The sequence below is a fragment of the Glandiceps talaboti genome, chromosome 3 (assembly GCF_964340395.1).
Source record: "Glandiceps talaboti chromosome 3, keGlaTala1.1, whole genome shotgun sequence".
NCBI classification, from domain to species: domain Eukaryota; kingdom Metazoa; phylum Hemichordata; class Enteropneusta; family Spengelidae; genus Glandiceps; species Glandiceps talaboti.
In genome coordinates this window covers 22,052,648-22,071,508 of record NC_135551.1, presented here as the reverse complement: position 1 = coordinate 22,071,508, position 18,861 = coordinate 22,052,648, and the positions used below count along the sequence as shown (strand labels likewise).

At 36.9% G+C, this 18,861-nt stretch overlaps 1 protein-coding gene across 3 annotated transcripts in view; it reads right to left on the bottom strand.

Moving 5' to 3' along the window:
- The window catches only part of LOC144433429 (dynein axonemal heavy chain 5-like), a 101,230-nt gene that overhangs the window by 43,886 nt on the left and 38,483 nt on the right, over positions 1 to 18,861 (bottom strand). For all 3 annotated transcript variants that reach the window (XM_078121745.1, XM_078121746.1, XM_078121747.1), the window contains 16 exons: positions 18,545 to 18,752; positions 17,920 to 18,134; positions 16,536 to 16,801; positions 12,807 to 13,007; positions 12,061 to 12,141; positions 11,124 to 11,528; positions 10,612 to 10,730; positions 9,935 to 10,234; positions 9,094 to 9,334; positions 4,683 to 4,882; positions 3,782 to 3,935; positions 3,048 to 3,443; positions 2,414 to 2,632; positions 1,506 to 1,825; positions 951 to 1,129; positions 241 to 428 (listed from right to left, as the gene is read on the bottom strand). In XM_078121745.1, the coding sequence (XP_077977871.1) occupies positions 241 to 428; positions 951 to 1,129; positions 1,506 to 1,825; positions 2,414 to 2,632; positions 3,048 to 3,443; positions 3,782 to 3,935; positions 4,683 to 4,882; positions 9,094 to 9,334; positions 9,935 to 10,234; positions 10,612 to 10,730; positions 11,124 to 11,528; positions 12,061 to 12,141; positions 12,807 to 13,007; positions 16,536 to 16,801; positions 17,920 to 18,134; positions 18,545 to 18,752 (3,692 nt within the window). The remainder of the gene's footprint in view (positions 1 to 240; positions 429 to 950; positions 1,130 to 1,505; positions 1,826 to 2,413; positions 2,633 to 3,047; positions 3,444 to 3,781; positions 3,936 to 4,682; positions 4,883 to 9,093; positions 9,335 to 9,934; positions 10,235 to 10,611; positions 10,731 to 11,123; positions 11,529 to 12,060; positions 12,142 to 12,806; positions 13,008 to 16,535; positions 16,802 to 17,919; positions 18,135 to 18,544; positions 18,753 to 18,861) is intronic.

The window sequence follows — 18,861 nt, the reverse complement described above, 5'->3', positions numbered from 1 at the left end:
ACAAACTTATCATTCATTTATTAACTCCAGTGAATAAATGTAGGGAGCAACCAGAATTTAAGGAGGGGAGTAAATTCACAAAACAATTTGACCAAAATATGTTCACCTCAGTTCCCCTGCCATTAATTCTATTTGTTCCCTATGTCTCCAAAACAGTATAGACATTCCAATGTTCATACTACTTGAGTAAAACTGACATTGAAAAAAATAATCATTTGAATTGAGTACGAGTAATCTTACCATGGTCAAGAAGAGACCAAACTCTGGATCTAAATCAACATTATCACCGTCAGTGAAAATGAATGATGCTTTTCTCTCTTTCTTAGCTGTCAGTACAATAGATATCTGCTGGGCGGCCACAGACAATACTGGTAGTTCAATACGATTGAATTCATCAAAACAACCCCAACTACCAGACTGAGCAAGACCTGTCAAACACAAAACAAAACTTTTATGTTATCAACTAATATAATGAGTCTTTATAGTGGCCATATGGATGACTATTGGGTATTGATTTGGGATTTTTAATTTATACAACAATTTTATCATGGCTTCCTTGTTGAAAAATCAATGTGAAACAACATATGCCAAGTCCTTGTTTGTAACTTAATACATTGCAAAAGATTAATAAATGTGTAACAGAGATTATTCGAAACAAAATTTCCAAAAGCCTTTTTTTTCATTTGTAACTATGAAGCCAGGGACAATGAACATTCATTCTCACACAAAAACTTTCTATTTTGTAAAACCTGCACAAAAGTTGGAACGATTCTCTTAAATATCCTTAACTACCTCATGTCATCTTTACTCAACACTATGTGAATCTACCCAATAATTTCATTTACACAGTTATAATTTCAAGTTTTTGCACTACTTTGACTACCTAACTCAACAGTTTGACCACCTAACTCTACGATTTTAAGACTGTATTTCTGACATCATCAACTTACCTTTGTAGATACGCCCCAGACCACGGAAATCCATCTGATCGGAGCAGTTGAACACAACAACATATTTGCCCAGTGCTTTACCCATATCTTTGGTAGTCTCTGTCTTGCCAGTCCCAGCAGGACCTGCAGGGGCACCTCCCATACTCATTCCCAAGGCTTGGGCCAGAGTGATGTAACATCTAGGACGTAATTACATTGTTGTTGCATGTTAGAGTCAACTTGTAACAAAGAAACACCCATCAATCCATCCATCCATCCATCCATCCATCCATCCACCCACCCACCTGTGACCTTTAACCTCATCAGTGAATGTATTGCTGTGACCCTTCACCTGTTTGTATGTTGGATGAAATGATCTTTAATATTTGCTGTTTGTGAGGTGACCTTTGACCTTATCTATAAGTAACTTGACCTTTAACCTTGACTATAGTGGTATGACCTTTAACCTTAACTGCATGTGAGTGGGTTGACAACCTGACTTTCATCCTTAACTGTCTGTCAGTGTGCAGTTGGTAATCTGACCTTTAACCTTGACAGTGTGACCTTTAACCTTACCTGTCAGTGAGTGGGGTGATGACCAAACGGTCTGTACAGCCTACAGGTTCATTCATGTAGTGGAAATCCACATCAGTAATGGAGATGAGACATTCATCAGTGTCTTCTTTGAAGTAGAAACGCGACTGCTTTAACCACTCAAAGTCATTGGGTGATTTGACGTGCATGCGTACTAGATCATCAAAGATGTCCCTCTGATGTACATGAATGGTAATAAGAGTTTCATATTTGGTTCTCTCATATTTTGTCAGTTCTTGAGTTGTCATATCGATCAAATTATTCAGTAAGTCCAAGAAGTACTGATTGGTGGTGGCCATAATCTATAAAGAAACAGAGAATATATAGTGTTTGGTGGGTTGCAATAAGACAAAAGTACTGATTGGTTGATTGATTGGTGGTAGCCATATACTACAATGAAACAGAAGTACTGATTGGTGGTTGCCATTTCTACAATCTGATTGGTAGTGGCCATATTTTACTATAACAATGAAATGGAAATACTGATTGGTGGTGGCCATATTCTACAATAGTTGGTGGTGGCCATATGCTACAATCTGATTGGTGGTGGCCATATCCTACAATCTGATTGGTGGTGGCCATATTCTACAATCTGATTGGTGGTGGCCATATTCTACACTCTGATTGGCGGTGGCCATATTCTACACTCTGATTGGTGGTGGCCATATTCTACAATAGTTGGTGGTGGCCATATTCTACAATCTGATTGGTGGTGGCCATATTCTACACTCTGATTGGTGGTGGCCATATTCTACAATAACAATGAAACAGAAATACTGATTGGTGGTGGCCATATTCTACTGTAACAAAACAGAAATACTGATTGGTGGTTGCCATAATCTACAAATGAAACAAAACTAATGATTGGTTGGTTGGTTGGATGTTGATACCTTCTTGTCTGCCCTAGCATTCTTCAATGCTTCCTCTGAATCTCTTGTCCATATCATCTGCAAACCAAGCAGTCCAACCTGCGCTGGATATGTCCCCTGGAATTCTATTGTCTTAAAGTTCTCCTTATCTCCTATTGCTACAGCAGCAGTACGGATAATACTATGAATGGAGTGACGGATAGAGGCCAGCAACTCACTGAGCCAGACTTCCACGTTACCCTAAGGTAGAAAAGAAGATTTTGTAGGTTATAATATGTATGCTGTGATATTTGGACCTCGTAACAATTACGCTAAAAAATCATAGCATATCATGTAATGTATGATAATGTGACGTTGGATGGCCCTGAACATGAATCACTTATCATAACACTGGATGGCCCTGAACATGAATCTCTTGTCATAGCAGTGGACAGCCCTGAACATGATTAATTTGTCATTGCATTGGATGGCCCTGAACATGAACCACTTATCATAACACTGCATGGCCCTGAACATGAATCACTTGTCATAGCATTGGATGACCCTGAACATGAATCAATTATCATAGCACTGGATGGCGCTGAACATGAATCACCTGTTATAAAATTGGATGACCCTGAACATGAATCACTTGTAAAAAATAAACTGCCCTTACCTGTGCGTTAACAGAGCGATCTAAATCAATTCTTTCCTGCTCTCTGGAATTAATGGCAAGGATTTGATCATAATTCTTCTCGTGGAAAGTCACCGTCTTAACGTTATCAAACAAACCCTCCAAGTGGGCTTGGATAGTGTGTGAATCCGATGCCTGACCCAGTATTTCCAGTAATGCCGGATCAGAGACAAAGAAGAACCTGGGGAAAAGTAGACGTTTCTTTTCCAGGTATCCGGTAAGGGATTTCTGACATATTTCCAACTGTTCCAGTAGATGTGGTAAGAGTTGTCCCAGCGTATCATCACCAACACAGCAGATTACAACATTGGGATTCTCATGGGCTCGTTGCATGATTTTCACCCACGATTTATCAATGTTGGAGAAACGTTTAGCTTCCTGTGAATAGAAACAAGGAATAGCTACAATCAGAGTCTCAGTATCAAAGAGAAAACAAAGAATTCATACTTGTGTTGCTGACTGACCTCATCACTTTTTGTGGTCTTGCATCACCAATATTGCTGGTCTACCTCATCACTTTTTGTGGTCTTGCATCACAAACATTGCTGGTTACCCCATCACTTTTGTGATGTTGCATCACCAATATTCTAGAAACTCATAGTGACAAGGGCCCCTCAGGTCACATGTATTTTCCTTGGCTGAACAAAGAAAAACATTGGGGTATAATATCTAACTATGACAACATTCCCAAAATGATATCTTAATTTAATTCTTACCTGGGGCAGCTGTTTGGCAATGTCACCACCTACAAACACAGCTTCAAGGTAAATCCACAGGTTCTGCACAACCATCCAGTTCTCAATGATCTCTGTTGTGCCTGATAACTTCTGTACCCATTTCTGTATTTCTGGTTTGAACGGGGCGTTGTATCTAGGGATTTACAGAAGAGTGATGAATGTGAAATCATTCTTATGTTACAATAATAACATGTGTATTAAACTAAAGAGGGAAGGCCAGTAGACTTTGGGGTCTGGAGAATCATTTCATAGTTTCACATATCACATACAATATGCACGAGTGTCGAGATCTCGAAATACTGAGTTGAAATTTGTTTCTCATTTTATGCAGTAGAGGTCTTTGCCATAGACTCTCATGGGAGTCAGGAGACGTGCATATGTAATTATAGCAGAACGTAAATATTCATGACTCCTGAATGCTTATTACCATCAAATTAGAATAATCACAAATAAGGGCATGTGCTGTATATCCTTTAAAGCTACACTAGCTGCAGCTGGAACATTTTTTGAAAAATAATTTTTTTATTGAATATAATGACTTATAATATCATACACCCTGAACTGTACTAAGTTCCTTGATGGTGACATATGTGTTAAGCTGTACATAAAGTATGTCACAATAAATCCTTTCAGATTGACTTTTAGGTCCACACCTTAAAAACAGCGCCCTCAACAAGATATTAATTTCAACCTGTTACTCTACTATTTATGGATAAAATTGACCAATGAACATGTACGATGTCTAATTATTGGTATTTGAACAATTTTCAGTAAATATATTGGTGGTTGTGTGATCGAAAAAATAATACTCACGTTACAGCTTGGGCAACTTTAAAGGCAAAAAAAGTTTTATCTCATTTTATAGTTAACCCTCTCTCACCTATTACTCATCAATGAAGCTAGGACCATCAAACTGTCCTCCATCAAGGAGATGATCTCTCCTGTATGATCACCTTTCAACAATAATTCACCCCGTGTCTTAAACGAAGAGAATTGAAAATTCTGTGCATTCCATTCCGCAATGACCTGCTTGAGTTTGGCTTCAATGTCTTTTTCTTTGACCGCTGAGATACATACATCCTACAGGAATGAAAAATTGATCGTATTAGTTTCATGAAAATGAACGAGTTGCACATCGAGAGGGAAACATCAATAGACAGACAGAGTACACTTTAACCTCTAATAAATGAACATTAATAAGGGATTTTATAACAGTTCTGGGGTTTTTTTCGGTGAAGTGTTTACTAAACAGTAATAATTTGAACCAAACTTCTAATACTAACAGTTCATGGAGGTGTGAAAGTCGTCAAACTATCAAGCTGTTTTATATCCATTTACATATAACATCACATGTTCTGAATAATGGGTCAATCTGTTCACAAAGACTGCAGTACGCATGAAAACTTCAGGCAACAGTTTTCAAGTTTGTTTTTGGATCAGAAGTTTAATACAAGACATATTTATTTTACTGCTGGTATTGAACAGCGATATACACAAATAATTCATCATAATGAAGTCTACTATTATGTTTTAATTTTTTCCATGATAAAGTCAAGGCGCATTGGTTGCAAATAAGAAAAATGTTAAATTAGAAGTGGCCAAAAATGGGTAAAAACCACTCAACGTTCAAGGACTTTTGTGGTCAATTATTGTGTTATTGTCAGGAGTATTTTTACAGTGTATTTCACCATCAGACTACTACAATTTGACTTATTGAGAATACACCAGTAGGTCAATGAGACTTTTAAATTGTTTTGTTTATGAAAATGTCAAACTTTCCTGTGACAGAGTTTGCAGGAGTCAGTTATCTTACTCTGGGATTTGCCAAGACTTTCTACGAAAAAAATGCTTGCAATTCCATGATTTCAAACAATTTTTCAAGATGCACATGAAATATAAACTAGTGTAGTGAAATACAAACTAGTACTTAATTTAGTTTTGGAGATACACTTTAAACTTTGTAGTGGTGACTCTGAAGCAATAAAGGTGCTCATTTAAGTTCAAAGTTCATCGTAAAAAAAAAAATTTCATTAAAGCATTAAAGGCCTAGTCTGGTTTAGGATTAAAATTCAGATTTGAAAAAAGTTATCTGGCAGACTGATAGAAAAGGTCGGTCCTGAGCTAAAAATGATCTAGGCTTATGTATTCCTTATGGTTCCACTGATAGGACAGCACTAATGTGGGAGCCTGGAATGGAATTCCTGGTCGATAAACAAAACTTCATTCAAGTGGCCAACTGTCATCCACCCCCCCACCCCCCCCCCCCCCCCCTCACCCACGGGGTTAATGTAAGTTCATAATAGAGAGGTTAAAGTGTAACACATAACATGGGTGATAAATGACACTATGTGAAATGGCAGAAAAACAAGACATACAGAAGAGAAGAGAAGATAGACTTCATGTCATAGTGTGCCGTGATCTACGTAATGCACAGAACATGCTAATTGAAGAAGAAAAAGATACAGAATCGAAACGATTAAAAAAAAATAAATGCGACAGAAATTGTGAAGAGTGATTTGGGAGCAAGAAGCCGAGACTGAAATGATATGTTGTGGTGAGGAATGGTTAAGAAGCATTTAGAGAAGTGAGATATTTGAAATGATATGAGATTGATATGAAGGAGTGATTTCGGGAGACATGACCAGGACCATGACATTCACAATCACAAGACAGGTGATGCATTTACTTCAACAGAAACAACTACACTACAAGATTTCTAAAACAATCTGAAACATTGCCAGGCAAAGAGTTTAAAAAACAGAGCTTTTTTTTTTCTTTAGAAGTCTTACAGTAACTTCAATACCAACACAGCCATAGGAATTCAAAGGTGTCAACCAAGATACAGAGAGATCAGACTGCAATTATAGCATCATGCAAGATAGAACCTTAAGGGTGTCACCATCACTCTCTGCTATTGAAACTTTGACAAACTAACAAGGGAGACATCAATATAAACTCCAGTTACTTTATTCATCCTACAATGGTGGGTGACTAATTAACAAGACATGTATGTGTGTGAGGTATGTGTGTATGTATGTATGTATGTATGTATGTATGTATGTATGTATGTACGTACGTACGTACGTACGTACGTATGTATGTATGTACGTACGTACGTACGTACGTACGTACGTACGTACGTACATATGTATGTATGTGTGTGTGAATGTGTGTGTATGTATGTATGTATGTATGTATGTATGTATGTATGTATGTATGTATATATGTATGTATGTATGTATGTATGTATATGTGTGTGTGTATGTATGTATGTATGTATGTATGTATGTATGTGTGTGTATGTATGTATGTATGTATGTACGTACGTACGTACGTACGTATGTACGTACATACGTATGTACGTACGTATGCATGCATGAATGTATTTATGCATGTATGCATGCATGTATGTAAATATGTATGTGGCTGTGACTGACTGTCTGTCTGTCTGTCTGTCGGTCGGTCTGTGTACACACACAGAGTACCAAGGATACCTGCTACATTAATTGTACAGTGGTCATCTTTATACTCTGAGTTACGGTGTTTACCACCAGCAGAGATGTGCCTTGCATATCTCTACATGGACACTGAATAAACGTTATCTGGGGACTGTCAGCTTTTCTTGGAGTACTTTAATACCAAATGCAGGTGAACCAATGTGACTGGAGTTTGACACACAGTACATACACAACAAACTATTATGATAGACTGTCTATAACAAGTTTCACTGTACATACATCAATACTAAACTCGTCTACCAATTCACATTACAAACACAAATCAACAATACTATTATTGTGTTTTTTTCTCTGAGAATTGATACACTAGTTCAGCTAATAGGCATCACTGTACTTGAGTTTTTATGTTTCTCATATGAAGTGAAATCTACAAGGTATAGAACGGTTTCTACAAAAATAATTAAAAGTTGTATCAAAAGAAGGCAGTTATGTAAATGAAGACATGATCTACGGATGGACATCCTTCTGGAGTAAAATAATCAAAGGGCTGTAATATTGGGGGAGTTAACAATGGCTTGTCATACACTATTAGTCTGGAATATATGACATGGTGGGGCGCCCTCAACGACTGCCCTACCCCTCTCACAAGAGATGGCCAATGAGGGCAGTATACACGTCTAGTACACTATGAGAAACACATAACAAGTACAGCTACCCACACCAGAAACTGAAAAGTTTCATGATTTGCTGGCCATGCAGTGGAAAAACAGAAATATATGGATTGGATACAGACAGGCAGCAAACCCTAGAGGGCCACAAGTACGTTAGTATACCTCTATATCATCTTTATGTTTAAGTAGAAAGATTCGTCCCGGCTTTTTCTTACTCTGATCGAGGCAGGGTCACACAAAAGTGGACAATTATAGACATGACTATATATATGACAAGGTTGCCATTGACAACACTGTTGCCTATGACAACAAGGTTGCCGAGTGCAAAACAACAACAACAACAACAAATGATACACATCGACAGCAACAATGCAGGCAGGTTACACTCCACAGTTTTTCTGTATGTGCGAGACTTGTAACACATCATAACACCATTTTTTTCAAAGAAGTCTGAAGGGATTGGGAATTTTCACCATACAATATTTTCCATTGAGCTCTCTATGATACATAAACTGATGTACGACAAATAAAGGTAAAATCATGTGATATAGTACATAAAGAACAAAATGTGGCTAACAGTACTCCATAGTTTTTACAAATTTCCTGATCTGATATAAAAGTTAACAAAATTCTTTGACTGGTTGAAAATGTGATCAATGTTTGCAGAGAAATACTGGGAAATGATAAGTTTTTTCTAAGGTGGCTATAGAACTCAACTAGTTTGGGCCTTACTCCTGGTACCAAAAGCTGTCTGTGTAGTGCCCCCAGTGGCCAAATTATATAGTTCTTTTGTTTTTCTGACAACCCGCATATACAATATATGATTCCATTATGCTTTAACAAAAGAAAGAACTAAGTCCTATTTCTATAATAAACATATACAGTTAACACATACCCTTGTAAATGTCATTTTTTGCGACAATTACTTTTCAATGTGTGATTTTGATTTTAGAGGAAATCAGATCTTGGGACAAATATATTCCTAAAGAATACACCAAATTTGTCATACATCAGTTCGGTGACCAAAAACACCAACAGTGCACTGATACTGACAAACAACAACCAATGACATGCACACACGTTTTGCATCATTAAACTTACAGTACATACTTTTTTATCGTTTGTGTCAGAAAGTACACAATCTATCTCTGCTAAACCATACCTCAATATCTTCCTTGTATTTCAGCAATGGTGCCATCATAATATTACGTAGAAGGAAGGACTCGGACTCCACATCAAAAGTATGTCCTGTGATATTTGCAATTCTGTCCCAATGACGTTTCATCATTGCCTTATTGGCCATCATTTCTAACAGTGGACACGTCTCGTTAAAATCATCGATAGTCTGCTTAAGGTCCAGGAAGGCTTGCCATTCTTTCAAAGCTTTAGGGAGTTTACGGCATCTGAAACAAAGACAGTCAAAAAAAAAAAAGGCCATGGTCAGATAAGGATTAAAGTTCTGGTGTGAAAAAAAAAAATGTTGTCTGGCTGAGCTAGAAAAAATTCGTCCAGAACAAAATGATGCCATCCTCATGGTTTTACTTATATGGTAGCACTAATGTAAGAACCTGAGATTGAAACATTGGCCTTTAATTACAGGACAAGTTTTGGTTAGGGTTTAAATCTAGATGTAGAAATATAGTTGTCTAGCACAGCTAGAGAATAGGTAGGTTCTAGGTCCAGAACAGAAGAATGATCCTAAAGTTCCAACACCAATGCAAGAACCTGGGATTGAATAATGGGCCATTAAGGCGATGGTGGTTTCACAAATAAAATAGTGGTAATTTCAGAACATGGTATCCAAACATAGGGCTTTACAAATTACTAGAATCTTCGACTACTTTTGCATCATGAGCGAGCTACTTCAAGAAGTTTCAAAAAAAAATTTTTTAATATCTTTTATGAATTATAACATTCTTAATGTATTTATGACAGTTCCAACTAACATTTTAATTCATTTGAACCAAAAAAATACTAATGAGACATGAAAATGTGAGTATTACCTGTTTTGGAAGTCGTTCAATTCTTGGTTGATTTTCTCGATGTCCACATCCACCCATGGTATGTCATAGTATCCGTTGACCTTATCAATAACGTCATTATACAAGTTGTATAATTTCTGCAGCAGTGCAAGTTCTCGTTTTATGCGCTGCAGGTTAGGATACTCAGTTACCGACAAACCAAATAATTCTTCACCACCTGAATAGGTCTGGAATTTGCGCCACAGTTCGTCAAAGCGTGCCTGGAATAACTGCAGACGGTCGCTTGCCTCGCGTGGTGGAATGCCTTGTACCATGGGTCCCCTGGTTGACAAAAACATTTGTATGTCCATTATTTTGATTCTTGTAAACCAGCATGCTTATTATCTCCTAAAAGAGGTCTGTGGTTTTATCATGGCCTTCACTTCTGGTGCAAAAATACATTCGAACAGCACTCCTAGTGGCCAAACTATAAAATCTTTTGTCTTTCTGATAATTGGAATATAACAGATTTGTCAGACAAATATTCATGAATAATCAATTCATGAACTTCACAATGAATGTGTCACTCCATTCTCAGTTCAACTGTCGTAAAAAAAAGTAACTTAAGACCGTCAAGAAATTCTTGTAAATATTTCTCAGGTGAAATGACTATAACTACATTGTAATACTTGTAAAATTAGAGAAAGTGATGGACTCACTTGTCGTTGTAATCACCCACAAAGGTATGGACATCCTGTATATACACTTCCACTCCCTTCAAAAGATCTGCTTTCATACCAGGCTGGATCTTGAGCAGGTGTGTCTGCACACTCTGGGCCTAAATTCATAAATTGAAGGAAAAGACATTTCCATACCATCATATTAAAAGTCGAGTCTGACGTATTTCTGCCTTTAGTACACTTGTACTGATTACTGCTATCAGTCTGAATATGATTTGGGGTGTTATAATAGCACCTTGATAACTTATTCAATTCTGAAATCTTGTATTATATAAAAGAAGCCCTAATGCACTTGACATGTGTTGGGCCATTTTTGGTTTTTCCTGCAAGGGTTTATGGGAAAACCTCTTGTGATGACATCATTCCTGCAAGGGTTTATGGGAAAACCTCTAGTAATGACATCATTCCTGCAAGGGTTTATGGGAAAACCTCTGGTGATGACATCATATTTTACCATAATCTCTGTTTTGACACTCTTTGGTATTGTTTACCTGTGCTGTGAGTTTTTTCCAAGCATATGTCAGTCCATCCACTTTTTCTGCGTTACCATCCGGGAATGTCATTTCGTATTTATTCAGTAATGCATACGATTCTTCAATTGGCCCAATGGTCATATCAATACGTATCTCAGCTTCGCGAATTTCACCTAGTGCTGCCATGGAGGAGCGCACATCATCCAAATCTTTGACGGGTCGACTCAATCTTTTGTGAAGGTTCTCTATGAAATCAATTATCTCCAGCATATCCTTGCTTGCTTTGTTGTTGAGGGCCTTTCCATACGCCAACTTCCAAGCTCTAGCCTCTGTCACAAGAGCCATTTGGAGTCTTTCTGTTAAATAGATGATCGACCCGACCCTATAGCTGGGCTGCATCTCTTCAATTGCTGTCTCCAAAGTCTACCAATAAGGAAAAAAGGAAAAACAACATTCTTCAGATACTGGCTTAAGTCAAACAGGTACACAGACAGAAACACTGATAGAAATCACAATACCATAGTATCCCTTGTCTTGAGAGACTGACAACAGAAGAGTAACAGACACACACAAACACAGACTGACAAACAATACCACAACATAATTATATCTCCCTTTTCTTGAAAATACTGATGATATAAGAGCAACAGACAGCCACACCGACACAGTCATACATGGACACACAAACAAACATCACAAAAACATAATCTCCCTTTTCTATAGAAATGATGATAAAGAAATAGATGAACTCATAGGCATACTTCTGATACCCTCATTTTGGGGGATATATACCACCTACGGGAAGTATAGAAACCAATTTTGATACATCAAAATCATCCTGCTTATTAATATTCATAACTTCAAAAGAAACAAAAGTTTGTAATTGGTGGACCTCATCAAGTTTGTCATGTGACAAGTCATATTAACCAATCAGTAGACATCTTCTGAAACATACCTTGTAGTATTTGACTTGTGCTTCAATTTCTGTCATTAAAGGATTCTCTTCCATGAATTGCTTCACTTTCTCTTCAGGCTCCTGTGATAAAAAAAAAATGACACAAAATTTGTTAACCTCACTCCTCTACAAACAAGCCAATAATGCAACATTGCTGCCAAGTCAATCTAGTGTACAATTTTAAGTAGAGTATATGTCATGATTGGATAAAATCTTGCAAACATTTTAAACTGCTACTGTAATAGTAATCTGGTTTACAACATTTGTAGTACCAACAGTGGTATGAAACAAATCACCTGATTGGATGAAATCTGTATAGCTAACAACAACCCATCTGACTGCTAAATGTTCACACAATGACAACTTCTCCAACCTGTCATTTTTCAACGAATTTTTCCCTAACAAAATAATTCAATGTCTGTTCTCTGATCTACGTACAAAGCCAGGGCACCACCACCATAGACTTTATTTAAGTCTTAGTGTAAGTGGTACAGGTCTGTGTCACATTACCCTATCAGCCAATGAAAACACAACAGCAAGACCTAACTTACAGTCTAAGTGATATGTGGAGGTACTATGATACAATAATTTTCCTTGGTTGAACAAAGACTGTAGAGTGTAGACTGTAACATACGTCTTGGTGCTTTGCCCTAACCATCCTCTACTGATGTGTGAGGGCGCCCCGTCACGGTATACCTTACAGATTACAAAGACTGATCCCGGAATGTAATGTAAACTATACCAACCTCATTCCATAATTCGGAATACTGTGTGAATTGTTCCAAGACCTCTTGGCTTTCCGTGCGGAATGAACTAATGATGGAATTGAGGACTATAACAACTTTGATGACATCTTTATGTTCACTAATCACTTTGTGTAGTGGTTTCTGGAAGTTACTTGGAATGGTCACTTTATCGTCCTTGTCATCCTTGCTCTCCTCCGCTTCCTGTAGGTCAAAGGTCAAGTCAAATCGTCACACCAATGTGAACCTTATGGGTGGCCTTGTTTTCACATAGTAATCTCTTTGCAACGAACTCTTAGGGTGGCATAACAAAAGGTCTTCGGTCGTTCAATGTATTAATTGATAGGTATTTAATGCACTAATAATTGAAGACATGAAGTACGATTGGTCGCAGATACAGAGTATGACCAATCGCAGAAGATATTTTTGATTTTGTACGAGTTGCACTTCTCAGGCACATAGATTTTTGAGACACTATTATATAATGGGTGACATGAGATGGCATTTGAAATTGTGAATTGGTTATTATACTGAATTTTTGAACTTTTGGAAACATGGGTTTGTGGAATAATTTTTGTTGTAATAATTACATTTTTTCAAAATTATGAATTGGTCACTTCAGTCAATTTTTAACATTTGGTAGCTAAGTATGGATTTATGGGACATGGTTGGTCGACAAGAGATGGATTGAAAACCAATTTATAAATATGTGATTTCAGTGACTTTTTTTAGTTACGTGACCTTTGAACCTGTCAAGTTCTGTGAGGTATTGAAACATAACGAAAAGGCCAGTGGCCTAGTTTATGCAAATAAACACAGATATTGATATTACAGTGACTTTTCAACTTTTCAAAGTATGCGTTTGTGGGACATACTTGCTATTATGGAATGTTCCCTATACCAGAGTTCGTATCAAAGAGGTTACTTCTATACAAGAAATTGATGGCAAAGTGAAGCATGCATTTCAAACGCCAAATCCAAACCAAACCGTATGTGTGTGTGTTGTACATGCTGATGTATCAGGTGATGAAATGTGCAACGGACTCACAATGTAAATGATGTGCAATTTTTTGTGGGACATTCATTTACAATGTAAATCCAGATTTGAAATGAGACATACCAAACATTTACAAAAACCTTTTAATGTATAAGATGTGTTACGGTTAATGAGTGAAATGAACGATCCTTTGCGAAATGAACAACACAGTTCCATCTGACATTCAAAAAGACATTGATAGTGAAATGAACGATACCGTGTATGTTCCTTTGTGAAATGAACAATATCGTTCCATTTTGACTTGAAGGTACAAGTACTTGAGAGGAGTTCTTTATAAAGAAGTTGATATATTTGATCAGTACAAGTATATTGTTAACATATAAAGAATAGTATAAGTGGTACAAGTGGGTCTAGAAAATTGTATGCCGGTGATTCTCTTACAAGTTCCTGAACTGTTTGTTTGAACTTAAAGATGAGGGTGATTGAAAAAGTCTAGAAAAACACAAACTAAAGTGTCTTCAAAATCTTTCTTTTATACATGATTCTGCTAATGTGTAATAGATGTACAAATATAAATATTGAAAAAACTTATGTAAAGTGTGAAATTTACATAATATATAAAAACAAAGGAGCGAATTTACATATCATTAATTTATGTAAAAAAATATCTCAATCAAATCTCCAATTATACACAACACCAAACTGGACAGTAACTGGAAAGCTAATATAGAAGCATTTGTAGCCATTATGATATCTTTTGGACATGTGATCATGGCATGATGATATATTAAAGATATACAGCTATGTACATGTGATATTAGCATGATGTACATGTGATCACTGCATGATTATACAGTTCTGTACATGTGATCCCTGCATGGTGATACGGCTATGTACATGTGATCACTGCATGATTATGCAGTTCTGTACATGTGATCACTGCATGGTGATACAGCTATGTACATGTGATCACTGCATGATTATGCAGTTCTGTACATGTGATCACTGCATGGTGACGCAGCTATGTACATGTGATCACTGCATGATTATGCAGTTATGTACATGTGATCACTGCATGGTGACGCAGCTATGTACATGTGATCACTGCATGATTATGCAGTTCTGTACATGTGATCACTGCATGGTGATACAGCTATGTACATGTGATCACTGCATGATTATGCAGTTCTGTACATGTGATCACTGCATGGTGATGCAGCTATATGTACAGGTGATCACTGCATGATTATGCAGTTCTGTACATGTGATCACTGCATGGTGACGCAGCTATGTACATGTGATCACTGCATGATTATGCAGATCTGTACATGTGCATCATCAGCATGATTATGAAGCTATGTACATGTGATCACCGCATGATTACGCAGCTATGTACACATGATCACTGCATGATAATTACAGAAAGTGCAAAATTGGTTACAAAGTTACTATTATCATTATCGTGCATTATCAAACAGTGGAATAAACCTTTCTTTACAAGTTATATGTGCTTTACTTTGCAATGTGATGATTTTGTTTTGTTACAACATCTACAAATAAACGTCACCCATTTGCATACTACACACCTTATCCACAATAGGCTATATCATGTGGTAGACGAATGAACGACCGACATACATACAGAAAAAGAAATTCAGATAGGGGTTAGTGCTGTAATGATTAATTAATTCCATAGCTGCAGCATATGGTCAATGAATAGTGCAGCGACCATTGCTTTGGTCTGAGAGATTTAACATTACAGAAGAAACCGTTGCTGCCCCGTAGCTAGCTGATGCTTCCATGGCAACATATACCACACCAATGAATAACTTCCCTTGCTGAAAATGAACATAACGTAAAAAGAAAACCAAAAACATGCAAAATAGTATTTTGCATCATACAACAAAAAATAATTAAATAAAACATGCACTGAATGACAATGAAGTCATGCTTCTGGGATTTGACTAATTTTTTTTTCATACTCAACAGCATGCAGTAATCTATTCTCTCTCTCTACTGTGCTACAAACATAATGAAACCAAGTACCGAGAAATGTCTGTACTGTCAAAGTTTTGCATATGAAGCAATCGCATATTGTACTATAATGTACTATGGTGGAGAATTGTGTCCTTAGCATCAAGGCAAATGATTTACTAAGAGGCAGTCAACAAAGTTCAACAGGAAATATAGTACATATAAGCCATCAATACATAGACACTTACTTTCTGTTTTAATGTTACATCAAAGTTTAAATGTACAGGAAAAATATATTCAGTTGTTTTTGCCTCAGTTCTTGCATTTGCTGACCTGGTGATGCTTTTCGAACATATCAAAAGTTTTTGAAGCATTTTGAGTTGAGTTTTGTTGAGACCATCCATTTTTCTTTATTTTTTTGCTTCATATTTCTGTCCATTTTGAGTTTCATAATAATAAAATTCACAAAATCTGAGTTGAAATTTGTTTGTGTTGGTAAATCATTGTATCAATTTGAAAGTAAACTTTCGTTCCTAATGCAACCTTGAAAATTCCAGGACCCAATTTTCATGTTTGTTCTTGGAATATAAAGTTAAAATTTAATATTAAATTTGAGCCAATATACAATCTACCCGTGTTACTTATTTTTATGCAAAACTTAAACTGTTCAAACTTTTTCTCAGTTCACACAGAATCTCTCTTCTAAATTCTCACATCACAGACCGAAATTTGTCCACACTTTTTCCTGTGTCAGGTCTTACCTTCTGTAAGGCTTTCTGTATTGTGACAGTGTGGTCCCATAGTGGAATATCTTGGGCCATTTTCAGAATGGTCTGTACTGCCTTATTTAACGTTTGTTGTATGTCTTCCAAGCTGGGTTTCATTACGACAGATGGAATGGCTAACACTATGTCGGCCTTAAAGAGTGGAACCTTGGAATCCTCCTGTTTCGTCTCTGTGCTACGTGTGTATTTATTGTTGGTGGACTGTACACGACGTTTGATGGCGTCCAATGACAATCTAGTACCTGTGTATGGGGATGTGATGGGATGGTAAAACACTCAAGAACAGTTAGGTGTGTAGGAGTTATAACAGCAAAGACAAGATATCTAACAGTTTAAGGGTGTTAATTAAATAATGTACTTAATAACTAACTGGTTTCATTACTCATTCAAAAATTCTGTTACTCATCCACCCATCCATTCATTCATTCATTGACTGCCTCACTCACTCACTCTTTCACTCACTCCTTCACTCACTCACTCCACTCTCACTGACACCTTCACTCCTTCACTCACTTCCTCCCTACCCCTCCCTCCCCCAGCCACTCACTCACTCACTATGCTAATTAACTTACAATAACTGTTCACTATTAACCTACAAGATACCTCACACACTCAACCAACAATCGAATACTTCGTTGGTGATCAAAAGCCCTGCGATATCTACATACGAGTTGTACAAATTTACATACACTGTTACACTATGTCCATTTCATCTCACGGAAAAATCGCTTACCAAGTTTAGTTAAACGCAGAGAAAATGAGAACCCGTGTGAAATGAATTTGATATCATACAGTTAACAGTCAATTATCAGAATTGTAAGTTATTGACCAAATCAATCAAAGGGAAGAAACAACTGATCATTTGAGAAAATGTGGTCATTTCAGATTAACAAATGAATGGAAAGTGTCCAAATGCTTGGACACAAGGTTATTTCTAATGAGTGCAGATTATCAAGTTGTTCACATAATCAAATATGCATTACAATGACTACTTTGGGTGATTCAAAGCAAGGTAAGGATTGAGGAACTTCAATAAACACATACATCACATAACTCCACTGAGGGGCCAAATTTACAATATACTGGAGGATGGGGTTGCAAATTTTTATCCACACACACTAATAGCGTGATCACTGAATTTCAATGAATGATAGACAAACAATTATTAAATTTTAATAAACATCACAACAACAAAATTATTTAGGGTATTCCGATCATTAACTGTTAACTATAGGTAGTAGCAAATACACTGCAGTAACGACAACAACATGTGACCAAACAACACACTCTGATTGGTTAGAATGAAATCACATGATCTGTGGCTGTTACACTGTACAACGAAAACATTGTGCAGACTTACATTTTATCAGAGCATCTGTATTTCTCTGACTAAATGTGGTTAGCATAATGTTATAGCTGCATGGAAGACACTCAAGACATCTTTGCTTCTTGTGTTTGGAGTCTGGATGTACACAGCTGTAGCTTCCGTGTAGGCCTTCCATGTCGTTAGGTCTCAGATGACTCTTTAGTGTATCAACCAACTCTTGTACGGAGCCCTCTACAGCCTTGCTTTGTCTGTGGAGGAAACGGAAAAAGTGGGAGTCAGAAATATTTGAGTTCTTCATGAGAAAAGGTTCTGACAAATGAAGCCATTTGCAGCCTTTCTTTATCTATGGTGGAAACGAAAAAAATGGTGTTTGAGTTTCTGATGAGAAAAGGTTTTGACAAATTGAGTTTTCTATAGCCTTGCTTTGTTGTTGTTGGGGATGGAGTGGAAAAAACTAAACTCATTACCTGGCAAGATGTACGGTGCTATGTTTCAGTTACAGATGGTAGCACCTCAAGATATTTAATACTAATTGGCTGTAGATTCTGCAGTATATGTCTTACCTGGCAATCTGTACTGTTGGGTCTCAGTTACAGACTGTAGCACTTCATTATAAATTAATTGTACTTGGCCTTCCATTGTGCACTATATGTCTTACCTGGCAAGCTGTACTGCTGCTTCTGTGACTGCAGCCTCAGTCAAGCGTAAGAATTCTGTACAAGTGATAGGTTCATGTTCTGGCAGGTCACAGAGTGGTGTAGTGGACATATCATGTAAAACTGCTTCAATACGACAGTCTAGTAAATCAGTCACTTGTTTTATGAGTCTCTGTAGGAAGCCCAATTCCTTGTAAATGTTACTAATATCTGTTGATAGAAGGAAGACATTTCAATGAGTTAATGATTCACATCAGACCATATGATTACAATGGGAACTTTTAGCTTCTTCTTTTTTTTTTTAAAGTTGTGACCATCT